The 17,775-nt window shown below is 44.5% G+C and overlaps 1 protein-coding gene across 1 annotated transcript in view; it reads right to left on the bottom strand.

The window, feature by feature from the left end:
- Positions 1 to 12,516, bottom strand: part of katnal1 (katanin p60 subunit A-like 1) — a 17,886-nt gene extending 5,370 nt beyond the window's left edge. The window contains exons 1-9 of the mRNA XM_023988356.2: positions 12,296 to 12,516; positions 10,619 to 10,816; positions 10,300 to 10,460; positions 9,076 to 9,247; positions 8,891 to 8,900; positions 8,714 to 8,831; positions 8,375 to 8,480; positions 1,299 to 1,457; positions 295 to 421 (exon numbers count right to left, since the gene is read on the bottom strand). Of these exons, the coding sequence (XP_023844124.1) occupies positions 295 to 421; positions 1,299 to 1,457; positions 8,375 to 8,480; positions 8,714 to 8,831; positions 8,891 to 8,900; positions 9,076 to 9,247; positions 10,300 to 10,460; positions 10,619 to 10,780 (1,015 nt within the window). The 5' untranslated portion in view covers positions 10,781 to 10,816; positions 12,296 to 12,516. The remainder of the gene's footprint in view (positions 1 to 294; positions 422 to 1,298; positions 1,458 to 8,374; positions 8,481 to 8,713; positions 8,832 to 8,890; positions 8,901 to 9,075; positions 9,248 to 10,299; positions 10,461 to 10,618; positions 10,817 to 12,295) is intronic.
- Between the last annotated feature and the right edge of the window lie 5,259 nt (positions 12,517 to 17,775).

Below are 17,775 nucleotides of genomic sequence, written 5' to 3'. Positions count from 1 at the left end.
GTCCAGATTAGAGGAGCTAATCTGACTGTACCATTGTTGTCCAGGTGTGGGGAGCTATCTGACTGTACATTGTTGTCCCAGGTATAAGGAAATGGTACAGTCAGATAGCTCTCCCTACATCTGGACAACAATGGTACAGTCAGATAGCTCTCCCTACATCTGGACAACAATGGTACAGTCAGATACTTTTCCCCAAAAACACACCTCAGCAGCCGAGCTAGAAACAACATATTCAGAAATCGGAGAAAGCGATAGAGTGAATTCTATCTCCTTTTCCCCTCCACCTTCTCTCACCGTCCATCTGTACCAGTATTTCTGACTTGACTCTGCGGCTGGCTTCGTGTTCGTCCGACTTCCCTCGACTCCCACAAATGGAGTCTATCTCATCTATGAAGATGGTGGTCGGGGCATAGAACCTCGCCTGGACACAAATGGAGAGAAAAGGTTCATTTAAAAAAAAAAAAAAAATCATTGAGTATTCCCCAGCAACCAAAGACATATTTTCAACCAAACAGACATATTTTCAACGTCTTTTCAACAACAAAAAAACATTCTCATAATGGTCTCTTCTATTAAAACATACCTTTTTATCTTTTACATCTCTATGTCAACATCTTGTAGAACATGGTTCTGAAGAATGTTATTTAAAAAAAACACACCCAGACCCACCTCTTCCTATAAGCAGACTTGTAGGGCCCCGTGTATTCTAGGGCACTCCCCCCACCCCCCCCAAAAAATACAATTTACTGTTGAGAGTTAGAATACACAAGGTGTCATTTCAAAATGTGGTTGTGCATCATCAGTTTTCCACTTGTTCTGTCAGTCACTCAATTATCCCACGTCAGCAAAACATATGGATTGCTAGGTAAGGTAGTCTAGTCAGCTATATAAACCTTGTAGTAGGCCTAATCATCACCATATTACTGACCAGGCACGCAGGAGCATGTGCTCAGGGGCCCCGACCTCCAGCCCCCCCCCAATTGACTTTGTCAGTCAAAATCATTCAGATGTCATATGAACATGGGAAAATGTGTAGAATTGCTGGGAATTTACTTTAACACTGCCAACAAAAAAATAACACTGCTAAGATAGCACTAAAACGTTTTACCTGCGAGGTGGGGGGGAGGGGCAATTCTCACTTAGGTCCTCCGAAGGTCTAGAGGCGGCACTGCCCACATCATACACTCTCCAACCCAGAACCAGATGAAAATGTGAGAGCTGGCCTCAGAAAGTTCTACGTTTGGTTTTTCCGTCCGTCACAAGAGACCACACACACACACACACACACACAGACTCACCATCTCAAAGAGCAGGCGAACCAGTTTCTCAGACTCTCCTCTGTATTTGGAGGTGAGCGTGGAGGAGGACACGTTGAAGAAGGTGGTGCCACACTCTGTAGCCACGGCTTTAGCCAGCATGGTCTTCCCTGTCCCTGGTGGGCCCACCATCAACACACCCTGGTAGAGAGAGAGAGAAGAGAGAGAAGAAGAGAGAGAGAGAGAGAAGAGAGAGAGAGAGAGGAGAGAGAGAGAGAGTAGAGAGAGAGAGAGAGAGAGGTAGAGAGAGAGAAGAAGGTAGAGAGAGAGTAGAGTAGAGAGAGAGAGTAGAGAAGAGAGAGAGAGAGAGAGAGAGTAGAGAGTAGCGAAGAGAGAGAGGTAGAAGATAGAGAGGTAGAGAGGGAGACGGTAAGAGAGAAGAGGTAGAAGAGAGAGAGAGAGAGAGAGAGAGGAGAGGTAGAGAGGTAGAGAGAGAGAGGTAGAGAGAGAGAGGTAGAGAGAGAGAGAGAGAGAGAGGAGACACACACCATTTATTGCATACAGAGGGGTCGCGCTGACAGTAGGCCAATCTTTTCCAAACTTCATGAATTTCTACTGTACAACATCACCACTTACAGGCCTGAGTGGTGTATGACAGAGCAACCTCTGAATATCCATCCATACATGTCATCATTCAAAAATGTTCACTGTATTCATTCATTCATTCACCCCCATGTAAGAAACCACGCATTCCTACACTACATGGTCTTCGTGTGACGTATGTGTTTGGTTGTGACACTGAGAGACCAATGAAATATTGACCCCCTTTAATCACGTGATTGGGCCTGAGGGCAAGGGCTCTAAATTAATGTTTTTCCATTGGTAGCACAGGTGCTCCTAACTTTAAAAAGTTAGGAGCACCACATAAAATGTACCAACGTGTTGGTCAGTGTTTCCCAAGGGACCACTTGAATAGATGTTACATTTAGACTAAATGTTTTGAATAGGTTGATTCAGAACATGCCATTGTACAAATAACATGCTGATCTACACCATACACTACCAGTGGTAGCAACCTGTATTCCAGCTAACATTTGTTTTGTCCTAGCTAGTGCATTTAGCTAAATGGCATTTAGCTAACCAGCTAGCGATTAGCATTAGCAATATGCATTATGTTAGGCACATGCCAGGTTCCTTATATTTGTATTTATTATGGATCCCCATTAGGCGTTGCCAAGGAAGCAGCTACTCTTCCTGGGGTCCAGCAACATTAAGGCAGTTATATACAATTTAAAAAATATTACATGACATTTCATTACACTTTTCACAACACATTAAGTGTGTTCCCTCAAGCAACTACTCTACTACCACATATCATCAATACAAAATCCATGTGTACATGTGTGTAGAGTATGTGTCTTATCATGTTTATGGGTGTCTGTGTCTCTTCACATTCCCCGCTAATCCATAAGGTGTATTTTTATAAGTTATTTAAAATCTGATTCTACTGCTTGCATCAGTTACCTGATGTGGAATAGAGTTCCATGTAGTCATGGCTCTACGTAGTACTGTGCGCCTCCCATAGTCTATTCTGGACTTGGGGACTGTAAAGAGACCTCTGGTGACATGCCTTGTGGGGTATGTATGGGTGTCCGAGCTGTGTGCCAGTAGTTTAAACAGACACCTCCGTTCATTCAGCTTGTCAACACGTCTTACAAAAACAAGTAGTGATGAAGTCAATCTCTCCTCTACTTTGAGCCATGAGAGACTTACAGTGGCAAGAACAAGTATGTGAACACTTTGGAAATACAGTGATCCCTCGCCACTTCGCGGTTCACTTATCGCGGATTCGCTATTTCGCGGATTTTCATAATGCATTTTTTTTTTTTGGTGCATTGTGCTCTGCATTCTGATTCGCTAAAAACTCACTCCCGCTTCTTGTATCAAAACATGCTACGAATTGTGCTATCATTTTGTCGTCTCGTGCAGTTATGTGTACGTACATAAAACAGCTTGGCAAATTTACATTAAGTTGGCCAAATTATCTTGTAATTTCGAACATCTCCTAAACCCATAATGTCGACGAAACGGCCTACACGTGAGTCACTGTATTTGTATACATGTAATAGTTGCTAATTGTAAAAAAAAAAAGTTTTCTATTTCGCGGATTTCACTTATCGCGTGTCATTTTCGGAACGTAACCCCCGCGATAAACGAGGGATTACTGTACCTGGATTTCTGCATAAATTGGTCATAAAATTTGATCTGATCTTCATCTAGGCCACAACAATAAAATCAAATCGGTCACATACACATGGTTAGCAGATGTGATTGCGAGTGTAGCGAAATGCTTATCAGTGCAGCGGTATCTAACAGGTAATATCTAACAAATTCCACAACAAAACCTAATACACACAATCTAGTAAAGGAATGGGATAAGAATATATACATATAAAATATATGGATGAGCAGTGACAGAACAGCCAAGACGCAATAGATAGTGAAGGAAACAGTATATACATATGAGATGAGTAATGCGAGACATGTAAACATTCTTAAAAGTGGCATTATTAAAGTGACTAGTGTTCCATTTATTAAAGTGGCCAATGATATCAAGTCTGTAGGTAGGCAGCCGCCTCTCTGTGCTGGTGGTGGCTGTTTAACAATCTGATGGCCTTGAGATTGAAAAACAGCTTCTATCTCTCTGTCCCAGCTTTGATGCACCTGTACTGATCTCGCCTTCTGGATGGTAGCGGGGTGAACAGGCAGTGGCTCGGGTGGTTATTGTCCTTGATGATCTTTTTGCCTTCCTGTGACATCGGGTGGTGTAGGTGTCCTGGAGGGCAGGTAGTTTGCCCCCGGTGATGCGTTGTGCAGACCGCACCACCCACTGGAGAGCCATGCGGTTGAGAGCGGTGCAGTTGCCGTACCAGGCGGTGATACAGCCCAACAGGATGCTCTCAATTGTACACCTGTAAAAGTTAGTGAGGGTTTTCGGTGACAAGACAACAAAAAAAATTCAGCCTCCTGAGCTTGAAGAGGCGCTGTTGCGCCTTCTTCACCACACTGTCTGTGTGGGTGGACCATTTTAGTTTGTCTATGATATGTACACCGAGGAACTTAAACTTTCCTTCTTCTCCACTGCTGTCCTGTCGATGTGGATAGGGGGGTGCTAACTTTGCTGTTTTCTGAAGTCCACGACAAATAGACAGACAAACACAGTCTGCTTAAACTAATAACACAAACAATTATAAGTTTTCATGTCTTTATTGAACACACCGTGTAAACATTCACAGTGCAGGGTGGGGAAAGTATGTGAACCGTTGGATTTAATAACTGGCTGACCCTCCTTTGGCAGCAATAACCTCAACCAAAAGTTTTCTGTAGATGTGGATCAGACCTGCACAACGGTCAGGTTGAATTTTGTATTATTCCTCATTTCAAAACTGTTTCAGTTCAGCAATATTCTTGGGATGTCTGGTGTGAACAGCTCTCGAGGTCATGCCACAGCATTTCAATCGGGTTGAGGTCAGGACTCTGACTGGGCCACTCCAGAAGGCGTATTTTCTTCTGTTGAAGCCATTCTGTTGTTTATTTACTTCTGTGTTTTGGGTCGTTGTCCTATTGCGTCACCCAACTTCTGTTGAGCTTCAATTGGAGGACAGATAGCCTAACATTCTCCTGCAAAATGTCTTGATAAACTTGGGAATTCATTTTTCCGTCGATGATAGCAAGCTGTCCAGGCCCTGAGGCAGCACTTTTGTAACCCTTTCCAGCTTCATGCAAGTCAACAATTCTTCATCTTAGGTCTTCTGAGATCTCTTTTGTTCTAGGGAGGGTTCACATCAGGCAATGCTTCTTGTGAATAGCAAACTCAAATTTTGTGAGTGTTTTTTATATGGCAGGGCAGCTTTCACCGACATCTCTAATCTTGTCTCATCGATTGGACTCCAGGTTAGTTGACTCCTGACTCCAATTAGCTTTTGGAGAAGTCATTAGCCTTGGGGTTCCAACCTACACTGTGAATGTTTAAATTATGTATTTTTCTTGTCTATATTGAATACAATAATGTGTGTTATTAGTTTAAGCACACTATGTTTGTCTATTGTTGTGAATTAGATGAAGATCTGATCAAATTATATGTCAAATTTATGCAGAAATCCAGGTAATTCCAAAGGGTTCACATACTTTTTCCTTGCCACTGTACATGCATATTAGACTAGCTAACTCGCGTTTTGCAGAGAACAAAATACAAAAAAACGAATTGTATAACAGAGAGGGCAAGGTGTAAGAAGCATTGTTCTTGTTTTGGAAGAATCTGTGTTGAGTGCATGAATTGACAGCATGCTGAGAGAATAAACAGTGTGCTGCCTGCTTGAGTGACAAGGGGTGGGGCATGGTGTGCATAGCCTGGGAACCGGAAGCAAACAGCCGTTGGAGGGAGAAAGAGGACTCGATGACTATGGCACGCGAAGCCTAAATCAATTATTATCTGGGTAATTTTTTATTTATAGTCACACCGGGTGTTCCCAAATTAAAACTGCAGGTTGCACAGCTAAATATTTTGGAAGCATGTAGGTATTACAGACTGGGGTCAGGGAGAGGTTGAAAATGTCAGTGAAGACACTTGCCAACTGGTCAGCGCAAGCTCCGAGTACACGTCCTGATAATCCGTCTGGCCCTGCGGCCTTGTGAATGTTGACCTGTTTAAAAAGGTCTTACTCACACCGGTTACAGAGAGGGCAATCACACAGTCGTCCGGAACAGCAGGTGCTTTCATGCATGGTTTAGTTTTCCTAACCTTGAAGCGAGCATAGAAGGCATTTAGATCGTCTGATAGGCTTGTGTCACTGGGCAGCTCACGGCTGGGTTTCCCTTTGTAATCCGTGATAGTTTGCAAGCCTTGCCACATCCGACGAGTGTCAGAGCAGGTGTAGTAGGATTAGATCATAGTCCTGTATTGACGCTTTGCCTGTTTGATGGTTCGTCGCAGGGCATAGCGGGATTTCTTATAAGCGTTCGGATTAGTGTTCTGCTCTTTGATAGCGGCAGCTCTAGCCTTTAGCTCAGTGCAGATGTTGCATGTAATCTGGTTGGGATATGTACGTACAGTCTGTGGGGACAATGCCGTAGATGCACTTATTAATAAAGCCGGTGACTGATGTGGTAAACTCATCAATGCCATCGAATGAATACCGGAACATATTCCAGTCTGTGCTAGGGAAACAGTCCTGTAGCTTAGCATCCGCTTCATCAGACCACTTCCGTATTGAGCGCATCACTGGTACTTCCTGTTTGAGTTTTTACTTGTAAGCAGGAATCAGGAGGATAGAGTTATGGTCAGATTTACCAAATGGAGGGCGAGGTTTGTACGTGTCTCTCTGTGTGGAGTAAAGGTGACCTAGAGGTTTTTCACCTCTAGTTGCACAGGTGACATGCTGGTAGAAATGAGGTAAGACGGATTTCAGTTTTCCTGCCTCTGGAAGCAACGTCAGCACAAGAACTGTTCGTCAGGAGCTTCATGTAATATGTTTCCATGGCCGAGCAGCGGCACGCAAGTCTAAGATCACCATGCGCAATGCCACGCATCGGCTGGAGTAGTGTAAAGTTCGCCGCCATTGGACTCTGGAGCAGTGGAAACGCGTTCTCTGGAGTGTTTAATCACTCTTCAACCATCTGGCAGTCCAACAGACGAATCTGGGTTTGGCACATGCCAGGAGAAGCTACCTGCCCTAATGCATAGTGCCAACTGTAAAGTTTGGTGGAGGAGGACTAATGGTCTGGGGCTGTTTTTCATGGTTTGGGCCCCTTAGTTCAAGTGAAGGGAAATAGTAATGCTACAGCATACAATGACACGTTACTGCGGTAAGGGCTTCCTCCATTCTAGACGATGCTATGCTATCCAACTTTGTGGCAACAGTTTGGACAAGGCCCTTTCCTGTTTCAGCATGACAACGCACCCATGGACAAAGTGAGGTCCACAAAGAAATGGTTTGTTGAGATGGATGTGGAAGAACCCGACTGGCCTGCACAGAGCCCTGACCTCAGTAGTACGCAGCATCAAAAGTCCAACATTCACCTTCTGCTACCGTTTCTGTCAAGCCGTCTACTCATACAGTTTGACGCATACGTTCGATAAACCCAACGTATGGCACCACACAGAACGCACTGCAACTGCCTCCGCAACGCAATGCTGCAAGGACAAACACAGCATTTTCATTGGAAATGAATGTAATTGTGGTGTATCAAAATGCAATGATGCTGTCAGGGTGTGTTGGAAGCGTTAGACTGGCACACCCTGGGCATCACTCACAAGTTATAATATTCTCACCCGTTAGACTATTCTCAATTGAATCTTGTCTTGTCGTATACTAATATAATAGATCTCTGAAATTAGTTTCGATTTAGAATGTACCATTATCATGCACCGGTCAGAACAGGGGCAGGGGGGAAATGCATGTCATCCGTTTGCACTTAAATAGCGAATGGAGGACGCTTTTCCCACAGTTCATATTCATGCCAGCCAGGTAGGCTACTCCGGTTGTAAAGAGAAGCAACGTGATTAATATTAAGATAAATAAATATAGTAGGCCAAGCCTATAGAAAGATGATGGCATCCTCCTCTTTTTAATAGAAACTCTGTTTTCTCACGCAATTGCATAGCCTATAGAAATGTACCATAATGTGGGTTTATAGAAACAGTTATTTCATTCCATGCATCAACCAGCTATGATGATCTGACTCTGGCTAGGCAACAGGTGATCCTATTCCACTCAAACTCTGAATGCCAGGGCTCTCCTGAAGTGTTCATTTATTTAACTTTCATTTCATTTGCATTGGCAGAGTGATTAGAGGGACAATAGAGCGCTGAGTACCAGGCTATTAGCGACTGGCCGTTAACAAGTTTGGTAGACTACTAATGACCATCAGCGGCATCAGACCACAGTTTTGGAGAAGCCTAGTTACCGTGACTCAGCGGTCACGTGGAATTTCCCTGCGGTCATGACTCCTGACTGCCGGTGTGGCGGTTAATACGGTCAAGTTACTGCCCTTACTGACGACGTCACACACTACTCCTCAAGGTACTCTTCTCTCGTGTGTGTGTGTGTGTGTGTTACCTTCCAGGGTCGGCGTATACCCTTGAAGAAGTCTGGCATCCACATGGGCAGAACCACCGCTTCTCTCAACAGCTTCTTAGCATCCTCCAGGTCAGCAATGTCCCCCCTGGAACACACACACACACACACACACACACACACACACACACACACACACACACACACACACACACACACACACACACACACACACACACACACACACACACACACACACACACACACACACACAGCAATGTGTCAGGCCTTCAGTGATACACACAAAAGTGAGTGAGTCAGAGTGACACACACACCACACACACACACACACAGGTCAGCAAGGTGATGTGTTTAATGTACCAGTGTATGTTGGGGTTGCGGGAGACGATGTCTCTCTCCAGTGCCTCCACTAAGTCACTGTCGTACCCCGAACCATCAAACTTCTTCAGCTCTCCATCCCTGCTCCCTCTGCTACAGCCTTTTTACCCTGCAGGACACACACGTTAACACAAGTTTTAACTTCCCCGCCTTATATACTCTTCTTACCCTGGGCAACAGACATGCGAGTTTAAGGCCAGTTTCCCAGACACAGATCAAGTCTAGTCCTAGACTCAAAAAGTTATTTAGATAGAGATCGAGCATGATTTTCAGTCCAGGACTTCATGTGTCCAGGAAACCAGCCCTAACAGTAATAAGTGTAGTATCTCCAGCTGTACACGGACCTTGTCGTCTCTGACCTTGGTGCCTCGGGGGGCGTCCCTGGGGGCGGGCCGGTCTGTTTTAGGGTTGGTCTGGCCCCTCCCTCCCGGAGCCCCTCTGGGCTGCATACCTGGAGAGTCCTTCCTCTGCTGGGGTTTCACCCCACTGTTAGGACGCTTCACTGCAGTAGGGGCCCTAAACACACACACATGCATATGGACACACAAACACACAGAGACAGGCAGACACACACAGACAGAGACAGGCAGACAAGCACAGACACAGACAGGCAGACACACACAGACACAGACAGGCAGACACAGACAGGCAGACAGGCAGACACAGACAGACAGACACAGGCAGACAACAGACAGGCAGACAGGCAGACACAGACAGGCAGACACAGACAGGCAGACACAGACAGGCAGACACAGACATTTTCCATTAAGCAATCATTTTCCATTAAGCAATCAAAGTCCAAGCAGTGTAGCGAAACAGAACGTCAGTTTGAGGGATCATGGTGGCTGTACGATGCTACGGAGGGCCTATAGGCTATTTTGAAAGTCATAAGACATACAGCTAGTGAATAAAACTATGCAGCATGTAACCTTTTTATGATGGTCCTGTCACTGTAATCGCCATGCTATTCAGAAGATGTGTAGCCTACTCTCTGCATGTGCTGCTGCAGCTGAACATCCAATAGGAAGCAGCAGCTTGTCAACTTCAAGAGGGGATCATTTGGTTAAGTGGCATTTCCTCCTCTCATATCAGTGGATAACAACACACTGATATGTCCACTTCAATGCCACACACACACACACACACACACACACACACACACACACACACACACACACACACACACACACACACACACACACACACACACACACACACACACAACACACACACACACACACACACACACACACACACACACACACACAGGCACACACACACAACACACAACACCACACACACACAACACAACCAGAGTTATTGGAGCTATAACGTTACGGTGTTAACGCTACAATGCTCCACATGATGTTGCCTTAAGATATTAACTTAAAGCTCTGTACTTGTTCTTCGTTAAAAATGAGACCTTACACAGCCAGGTGCTGTTTACTCCGTCAGGTTTCCTCCTCTCCACTCAGTAATGGAGCTGGTTTGGGGGAACCAGGCTCAAGTGATGATTAAGATTGCCTGAGACCTGAAGAATTGTGTTAGGTCTCAGGTACTCCATGTACCTGTGCTCTGCAGGGGTGGGTGGGGGCCACACTGCAGGGTCTCTGGGACCCTCCTCAGACTGAGGGACGGGGAAGTCAGCTGGCTTGTCCACCTTAAAACTCTCCAGAGTACCCACAATGCCTTTCACCTGCTCATACTCCTCCAACAACTCCTGTCTCACCTAGAGAGAGAGAGAGAGAGAGAGAGAGGACATTTCGGTAACACTTTTAGCCAACCGGTACATCACATTATTACTTGTTAAGCGTTCATAATGTCTTATTACCAATGCTTCTATGCTGCAACATGTAGGTGTAATGTATGTGTTTGGGAGAGTCTCACCTGTTGCCACTTGACTTTGAGTGCAGGGTCTCTGAGGGCTTGGCCGTGTTTATGTATCTGCTGGATCACTCCCTGGTAGTAGACCATAGAGGAGTCATAGTTTCCCAGCAGAGCATACTCTCTGCCCTTCTTAGCGTTGTCACAGATCTCTGCCAGGTTCATCTTAAATGGAGGACAATGTCTCTGTACTGGAACTGTCTGGCAGGGAAACAAAAGAAGGCAACATTAGGACGAAAGTTCTCCTTCGATCTTCGGGTCGAAACGTTGCACAATAAAACTGAACCAATCATCATCAGTGTGCGGGTATTTCTCTCTTTAGTTGACTTGTTGTACCCTGCACCTGCACGTCACTACTCTGAAACTAAGCTATATTAGTATGACATGATCTCAGCCCTGAGAATTTAAAAGTGACGCAAGTAAACCAAGATCATGGCATGGCTCACAGGCTTTATTAACAATGGGTACTGTTGTCAAACAGTAGTGAGAGCTCTGGGTTCCCTTTACTTTGCTCTACTGCTGGCTGTGTCATATGATCCCTTTCTTCAGTGTGTAGAGTTGGCTTGTCAGACTTACTATGTTCGGATTAGCTAGCTGACCAGCTAGCTACATACTATCTGAAATCAATTGACTGTTTGGACAGCCAGGGTTTGCAGATACTAGTTTAGTCCAAACTCTCTCTCTCAAAACAAGAGTTAGATATAATAAACTGTATAGACTGGAGGACTAGGTTATCACACCGTGTGGGCTAGGAGGTTATCACACCGTGGGGGCTAAGAGATAATCAAACCGTGGGGGCTAAGAGATAATCAAACCGTGGGGGCAAAGAGGTTATCAGGACCTAGTTTGGGAAACCTTGTGCTAGACAAGCAGTAGGATCCCGGGTAGCAGCGGTCTAAGGCACTGCATCTCAGTTATTGAGGTGTCACTACAGACACCCTGGTTCGAATACAGGCTGTATCACAACCCGGCCGTGATTGGGAGTCCCATAGGGCAGCGTCGTCCGGGTTTGGCCGGTGTAGGCCGTCATTGTAAATAAGAATTTGTTCTTAACTGACCTGCCTAGATAAATAAAATCTTATCCCGTGGTAAGCAGGATGTCCTATAGTTGATAGCAGTGTCTCTTCATTCCGGTTACACCTACATACCTTTCATTAACTATATGTTCATATTAGCTAAACTAACTACATTAACTTCAAAGCCTATTTAATGTAGCCCTACTTAATCCAGATGGGTTTCATAGTTAGCTAAAATAGCTAGCAAACACGATCTTCACAATGTAGCTAGCTAGCTATGGTAAATATGTTAACCATTATCATTAGCATTACTAAAGGGCTAGTATGTGAATCAACAATAATAACATCAGCAGGAAACATTTTCAAAGAATGCACATTAACCATAAAATCTATCTCCGCATATCAGGACCCTGGTCTTGTAGTTCAAACACAGACATCTCTCCATCTATTTTAATCAGCAGTATGTGTAAATGAAACAACATTTCCCATAAACCTCCAGTCAGTTACACCCCAAGCTTAGGCCAGATAACAAAACGGATCGCATGGCAAGAAAATACCCTCTCATTTCGAATAAATTACGTCCGCGCAAGTATGCCACAAAAACCCAAAGACAAACAAATAGCTAGTATTTACAACTATGTGCATGAAGAGAATATGATTGTACCTCAAAGAGAAGCACTTGTTTCTGTTGTTGTCTGCAGTAGTCCGTTAGACGGTGCTGTTACCATGGCCGCGGAGAGACGCCGTGTGGAGAATGACGATCATATGGGGGAAGAGGAGGAAGAGGCGGGGCCGCTGGAGTTCGTGGATGACATCAGTCAACATCAAGAACGGAAAAGACTGTCAAAATATAATGACATGGGTATGCTTACAGAATTTTCACTAAATTGTCTGGATTAAATGGTTTAATCGAAGCTGGAAGGTAAACAATGCATTCTTTATACATCTTTGTTCTAGACTAGAGAGAGAGCAAGACAAAAATAATGGTGTTCCAAAAAAGGTCGTTGCCAGAACCACAAATACAAAATTCCATCTAGACACCGTTTCCCTAGAGCTTGGTGAGGTCTGGGTTCCACTCACCAACCAATAATTCACAAAATGGGACAAACACCAGAATTCTGCAAAAATATCCTCTGTGTACAGTGTTAAACACCAAATAATGCACGCAGAGCAGAATTGGGCCGATACCCGCTAATGATCAAAATCCAGAAAAGAGCCATTAAATTCTACAACCACCTAAATGGAAGCGATTCCCAAACCTTCCATAACAAAGCCATCACCTACATAGAGATGAACCTGGAGAAGAGTCCCCTAAGCAAGCTGGTCCTGGGGCTCTGTTCACAAACACAAACAGACCCCACAGAGCCCCAGGACAGCAACACAATTAGACACAACCAAATCATGAGAAAAGATAATTACTTGACACATTGGAAAGAATTAACAAAAAAACAGAGCAAACTAGAATGTTATTTGGCCCTGAACAGAGAGTACACAGTGGCAGAATGCCTGACCACTGTGACTGACCCAAAATTAAGGAAAGCTTTGACTATGTACAGACTCGCCTTGCTATAGAGAAAGGCCGCCATAGGCAGACCTGGCTCTCAAGAGAAGACAGGCTAGGTGCAGGCTGCCCACAAAATGAAGTGGAAACTGAGCTGCACTTCCTAACCTCCTGCCAAATGTATGACCATTTTAGAGACATATTTCCCTCAGATTACACAGACCCACAAGGAATTCGAAAAACAAATCCTATTTTGATAAACTCCCATATCTATTGGGTGAAATAACACAGTGTGCCATCACAGCAGCAAGATATGTGACCTGTTGCCACAAGAAAAGGGCAACCAGTGAAGAACAAACACCAGTGTAAATACAACCCACATTTATGTTTATTTATTTTCCCTTTTTTTTTTTTCTCTTTAACTATTTGCACATCGTTACAACGCTGTATATATGTCACGCCCTGACCTTAGTTCCTTTTTTATGTCTCTATTTTGGTTTGGTCAGGGCGTGAGTTGGGGTGGGCATTCTATGTTTTGTGTTCTATGTTTTCTATTTCTGTGTGTTTGGCCGGGTGTGGTTCTCAATCAGAGGCAGCTGTCTATCGTTGTCTCTGATTGAGAACCATACTTAGGTAGCCCTTTTCTCACCTGTGTTTTGTGGGTAGTTATTTTCTGTCTTTGTGTCTGCACCAGACAGGACTGTTTCGTTTCATTCTTGTTATTTTTTGTTTAGTGGTCTGTTTTTAATAAATTAACATGAACACTTACCACGCTGCGCTTTGGTCCGATGACTACTCTTCATCTGACGACAAAAATTGTGACAATATAGACATAATGACTTTTGTGAGTGTAATGTTTACTGTAAATCTTTTATTGTTTATTTCACTTGCATAGGCCATGTAAACATGTTTCCCATGCCAAAAAATACCCTTAAATTGAAATTTAATTGATATGTTGTTCTCTGTGGTTTGACCCTTGGACAGTCATGCAGTGGCCTTATCTAGTTGTTTGAATGTTGATAGTGGATTAGGGTTACCTGCATGTCCTTGAAGGAAAGAAAAAAAGCTGTGAAAGAAGGTCTGATTTTATTCACATAAAATAAATGTTACCATTTGTCAGAATAATTTCCTGACCTCTATGTCCAACTGATCAGAAAAAAAAAATGTATGGCCTGATTAGAAGTGATGTGTTCAATCAGTTTATTGTTGTAATAATTTCACTACGACATTGCTGTGAACACTGACATGGGTTATAATTACAATTGGCATAATCGAAAACACATTAGGAACACGTTGATGTCAGGCCCTTGTCCATTTCAACACTGGAAAGCTGTACAGTAGCCCTCCGCAGTGCTGTGGAGGTAGTTAGGCGCAAAGAAAACATTATTCTGAATCTGAAATCAAAAACACATTTGGAAATGGTGTAGACACGGTGTGACACCATGTGTTTTTGCAGCTGGCTATATAAGTCTGCTTTTTGTGTGTGTCAAGACTCCATGTCTGCGTCCCAAATGGCACCCTATTCCCTATATAGTACCCTACTTTTGTCCAGATCCCTATGGGCCCTGGTCAAAAGTAGTGTACTTTAGGGAATAGGGTGCCATCTGGGAAGTGCACCATCCGTGGTGCCAGCACCAACCGCAGGAGGAAAAAACCACGCCTGGCCAAACCACACCTGGCCACTCTAAGAAAAGACTTAAAATAGAAAGTTAAATGCTATCAGAGCCAATACAATAACTGCTCATATAACTAGTGTTATATTAACTTTTATTATTCCCACATATTTTATCATCAATACCAGAGAAAATTCTTTATAATATCTTTGTCAATACTTCTGCAGTTCCACTAAATATCCACTAGACGTCAATCCAGGCCCATGTATTATGTGCAGTGTGAGTGAACAGCAGGAGGCTGGATTAATGAGGCTTTGAAGCCCGCTGTCTTGTCTGTTCTGTGGCGCTGTGTGCTGCCTACCTGTCTGTTATGTGGCGCTGTGTGCTGCCTGCCTGTCTGTTATGTGGCGCTGTGTGCTGCCTACCTGTCTGTATGTGACTGTGGACTGCTGCTTTCAGACCTAACTGTCTACTCTGCTCTGCGCTAGCAGGATGATAGTCTCACAGAACAGCACAGTGAACCGCAACAGCTGAAAGGGAGCAGACCATTAGTAGGCCACTACACAGAACCAGCACCACACACACTCACACCGCCCTATCCTCTACCACCATTACTATCACTATGAATCCCAATGTATGCCTATTGTACTAGTGGTACCAGGAAATGACAGCAGTGGATGTAAACATTGTAAACACACAGCCATACTTCATTGTTGTTGTACCATTGTTAATCTCCTCATGGACTGGGAGTGAACTCACTCTCAGCTGCCCGTCTACTACTGCTGTTGTTAACCCTCTAACTCGCAGAACAGGGATGGGCAACTTGCGTCCCGGTGGGCCACTCCCCTTTTGAAGGCCCTTGGATCAATCCCCCCCCCCAAAAAATTACCATATGGTTTAAAGATAGGTACAAAATGGTGTCCTTTTTCAAATCCAGTCTATCATGAGTCATGATGATATTGATGACGACTCTATGACAACAGTTGGCATTGGCATTCCCATTTGTAAATAATAACAGATTGTAAAATAACTCTGAATGGGGAAATCACAATTTGTTTTCATATAGGATCACATGGTATCGCTGTTCTACTTAACTAATTTCTATCTAAACGTTCCGTTCAGTAGCATTGCCTCCTCCTGAATAAACCCCGTCTCTATCCTGTGTGTGTGTGTGTGTGTGATTGGTGAGTGACACCGTACATTACATTAAATGAGGCAGTTCTCTTGTTTCACTGTGTTTGTCAAAGCACATAATCCTTCTTATATAAACCGCTGCTGTTTTTCCCCATCCTGGATGGAAGTCAATGAGAAGAGAGAGAGAGACAGACAGAGAGAAAGAGGAAAAGGCAGAGAGAAACAGAGGGAAAGAGAGAGAAAGAGAGATAGACATTGAGAGTGAGAGATATAGAGAGAAAGGCAGAGAGAGAAACAGAGAGGGAAGAGAGAGAAAGAGAGATAGACATTGAGAGAGGAAAAGGCAGAGAGAAACAGAGGGAAAGAGAGAGAAAGAGAGATAGATATTGAGTGAGAGATAGAGAAAGGCAGAGAGGGAAAGAGAGAGGTAAGAGAGATAGACATTGAGAGAGAGAGGAAAAGGCAGAGAGAAACAGAGAGAGGGAAAGAGAGAGAGACATTGAGTGAGAGATAGAGAGAGAAAGGCAGAGAGAAACAGAGAAACAAAGGGAAAGAGAGATAGACATTGAGAGTGAGAGATAGAGAGCGAAAGGCAGAGAGAGAGAATGCCTCAGTATATCTAAATAAAGCAGGGAGAACAGGAGACAGTGGAGCATGGTGTTATCATGCCACGTTGTGTGGCTAAGACATACTAACATCCCCTCTGTAGACTGTTAGCTGTAGCCTAGCCACAGTAACTTCCTCCACCAGGGTTAAGGAGAGGATACAGCAACACCCAGGCTCAAATGTTTATGCACACACACACACACGGCTATGATGAATCACTCCTCCTTAAAAGGGACAGCATTGTCCACACACTGTCATTAAAAGTACACTTTAATAGTCTGTGTGTACATCCCAAATGACACCCTGCTGGTTACTGCGTTACACCCTGCTGGTTACTGGGTTACACCCTGCTGGTTACTGGGTTACACCCTGCTGGTTACTGGGTTAACATCCTGCTGGTTACTGGGTTACACCCTGTTGGTTACTGGGTTACACTCTCTGCTGGTTACTGGGTTACACCCTGTTGTTACTGGGTTACACCTGCTGGTTACTGGGTTACACTCTGCTGGTTACTGGCGTTACACCCTGCTGGATTACTGGGTTACACCCTGCTGGTTACTGGTTACACCTCTGCTGGTTATCGGGTTACACCCTGCTGGTTACTGGGTTACACCCTGCCGGTTACTGGTTACACCCTGCTGGTTACTCCGGGTTACACCCTGCTGGTTAACTGGGTTACACCCTGTCTGGTTACTGGGTTACACCCTGCTGGTTACTGGGTTACACCCTGCTGGTTACTGGGTTACACCCTGTTGGTTACTGGGTTACACCCTGCTGGTTACTGGGTTACACCCTGTTGGTTACTGGGTTACACCCTGCTGGTTACTGGGTTACACCCTGCTGATTACTGGGTTACACCCTGTATACATACAAATTAAAATACAGTGCATTATGGGCCCTGGTCAAATACAGTGCAGTATAGGCCCTGGTCAAATACAGTGCACTGTGGGCCCTGGTCAAATACAGTGCACTATGGGCCCAGGTCAAATACAGTGCACTATGGGCCCTGGTCAAATACAGTGCACTATGGGCCCTGGTCAAATACAGTGCACTATGGGCCCAGGTCAAATACAGTCCACTATGGGCCCAGGTCAAATACAGTGCACTATGGGCCCGACTATGGGCCCTGGTCAAATACAGTGCACTTGGGGCCCTGGTCAAATACAGTGCACTATGGGCCCAGGTCAAATACAGTCCACTATGGGCCCAGGTCAAATACAGTGCACTATGGGCCCAGGTCAAATACACTGCACTATGGGCCCTGGGCAAATATAGTGCACTATGGGCCTA

This window comes from Salvelinus sp. IW2-2015, linkage group LG5 (assembly GCF_002910315.2).
Source record: "Salvelinus sp. IW2-2015 linkage group LG5, ASM291031v2, whole genome shotgun sequence".
In the NCBI taxonomy this organism is placed as follows: Eukaryota; Metazoa; Chordata; class Actinopteri; order Salmoniformes; family Salmonidae; genus Salvelinus; species Salvelinus sp. IW2-2015.
The sequence above is the reverse complement of the archived record's forward strand: the minus strand, read 5'-3'. Positions and strand labels throughout refer to the sequence as shown.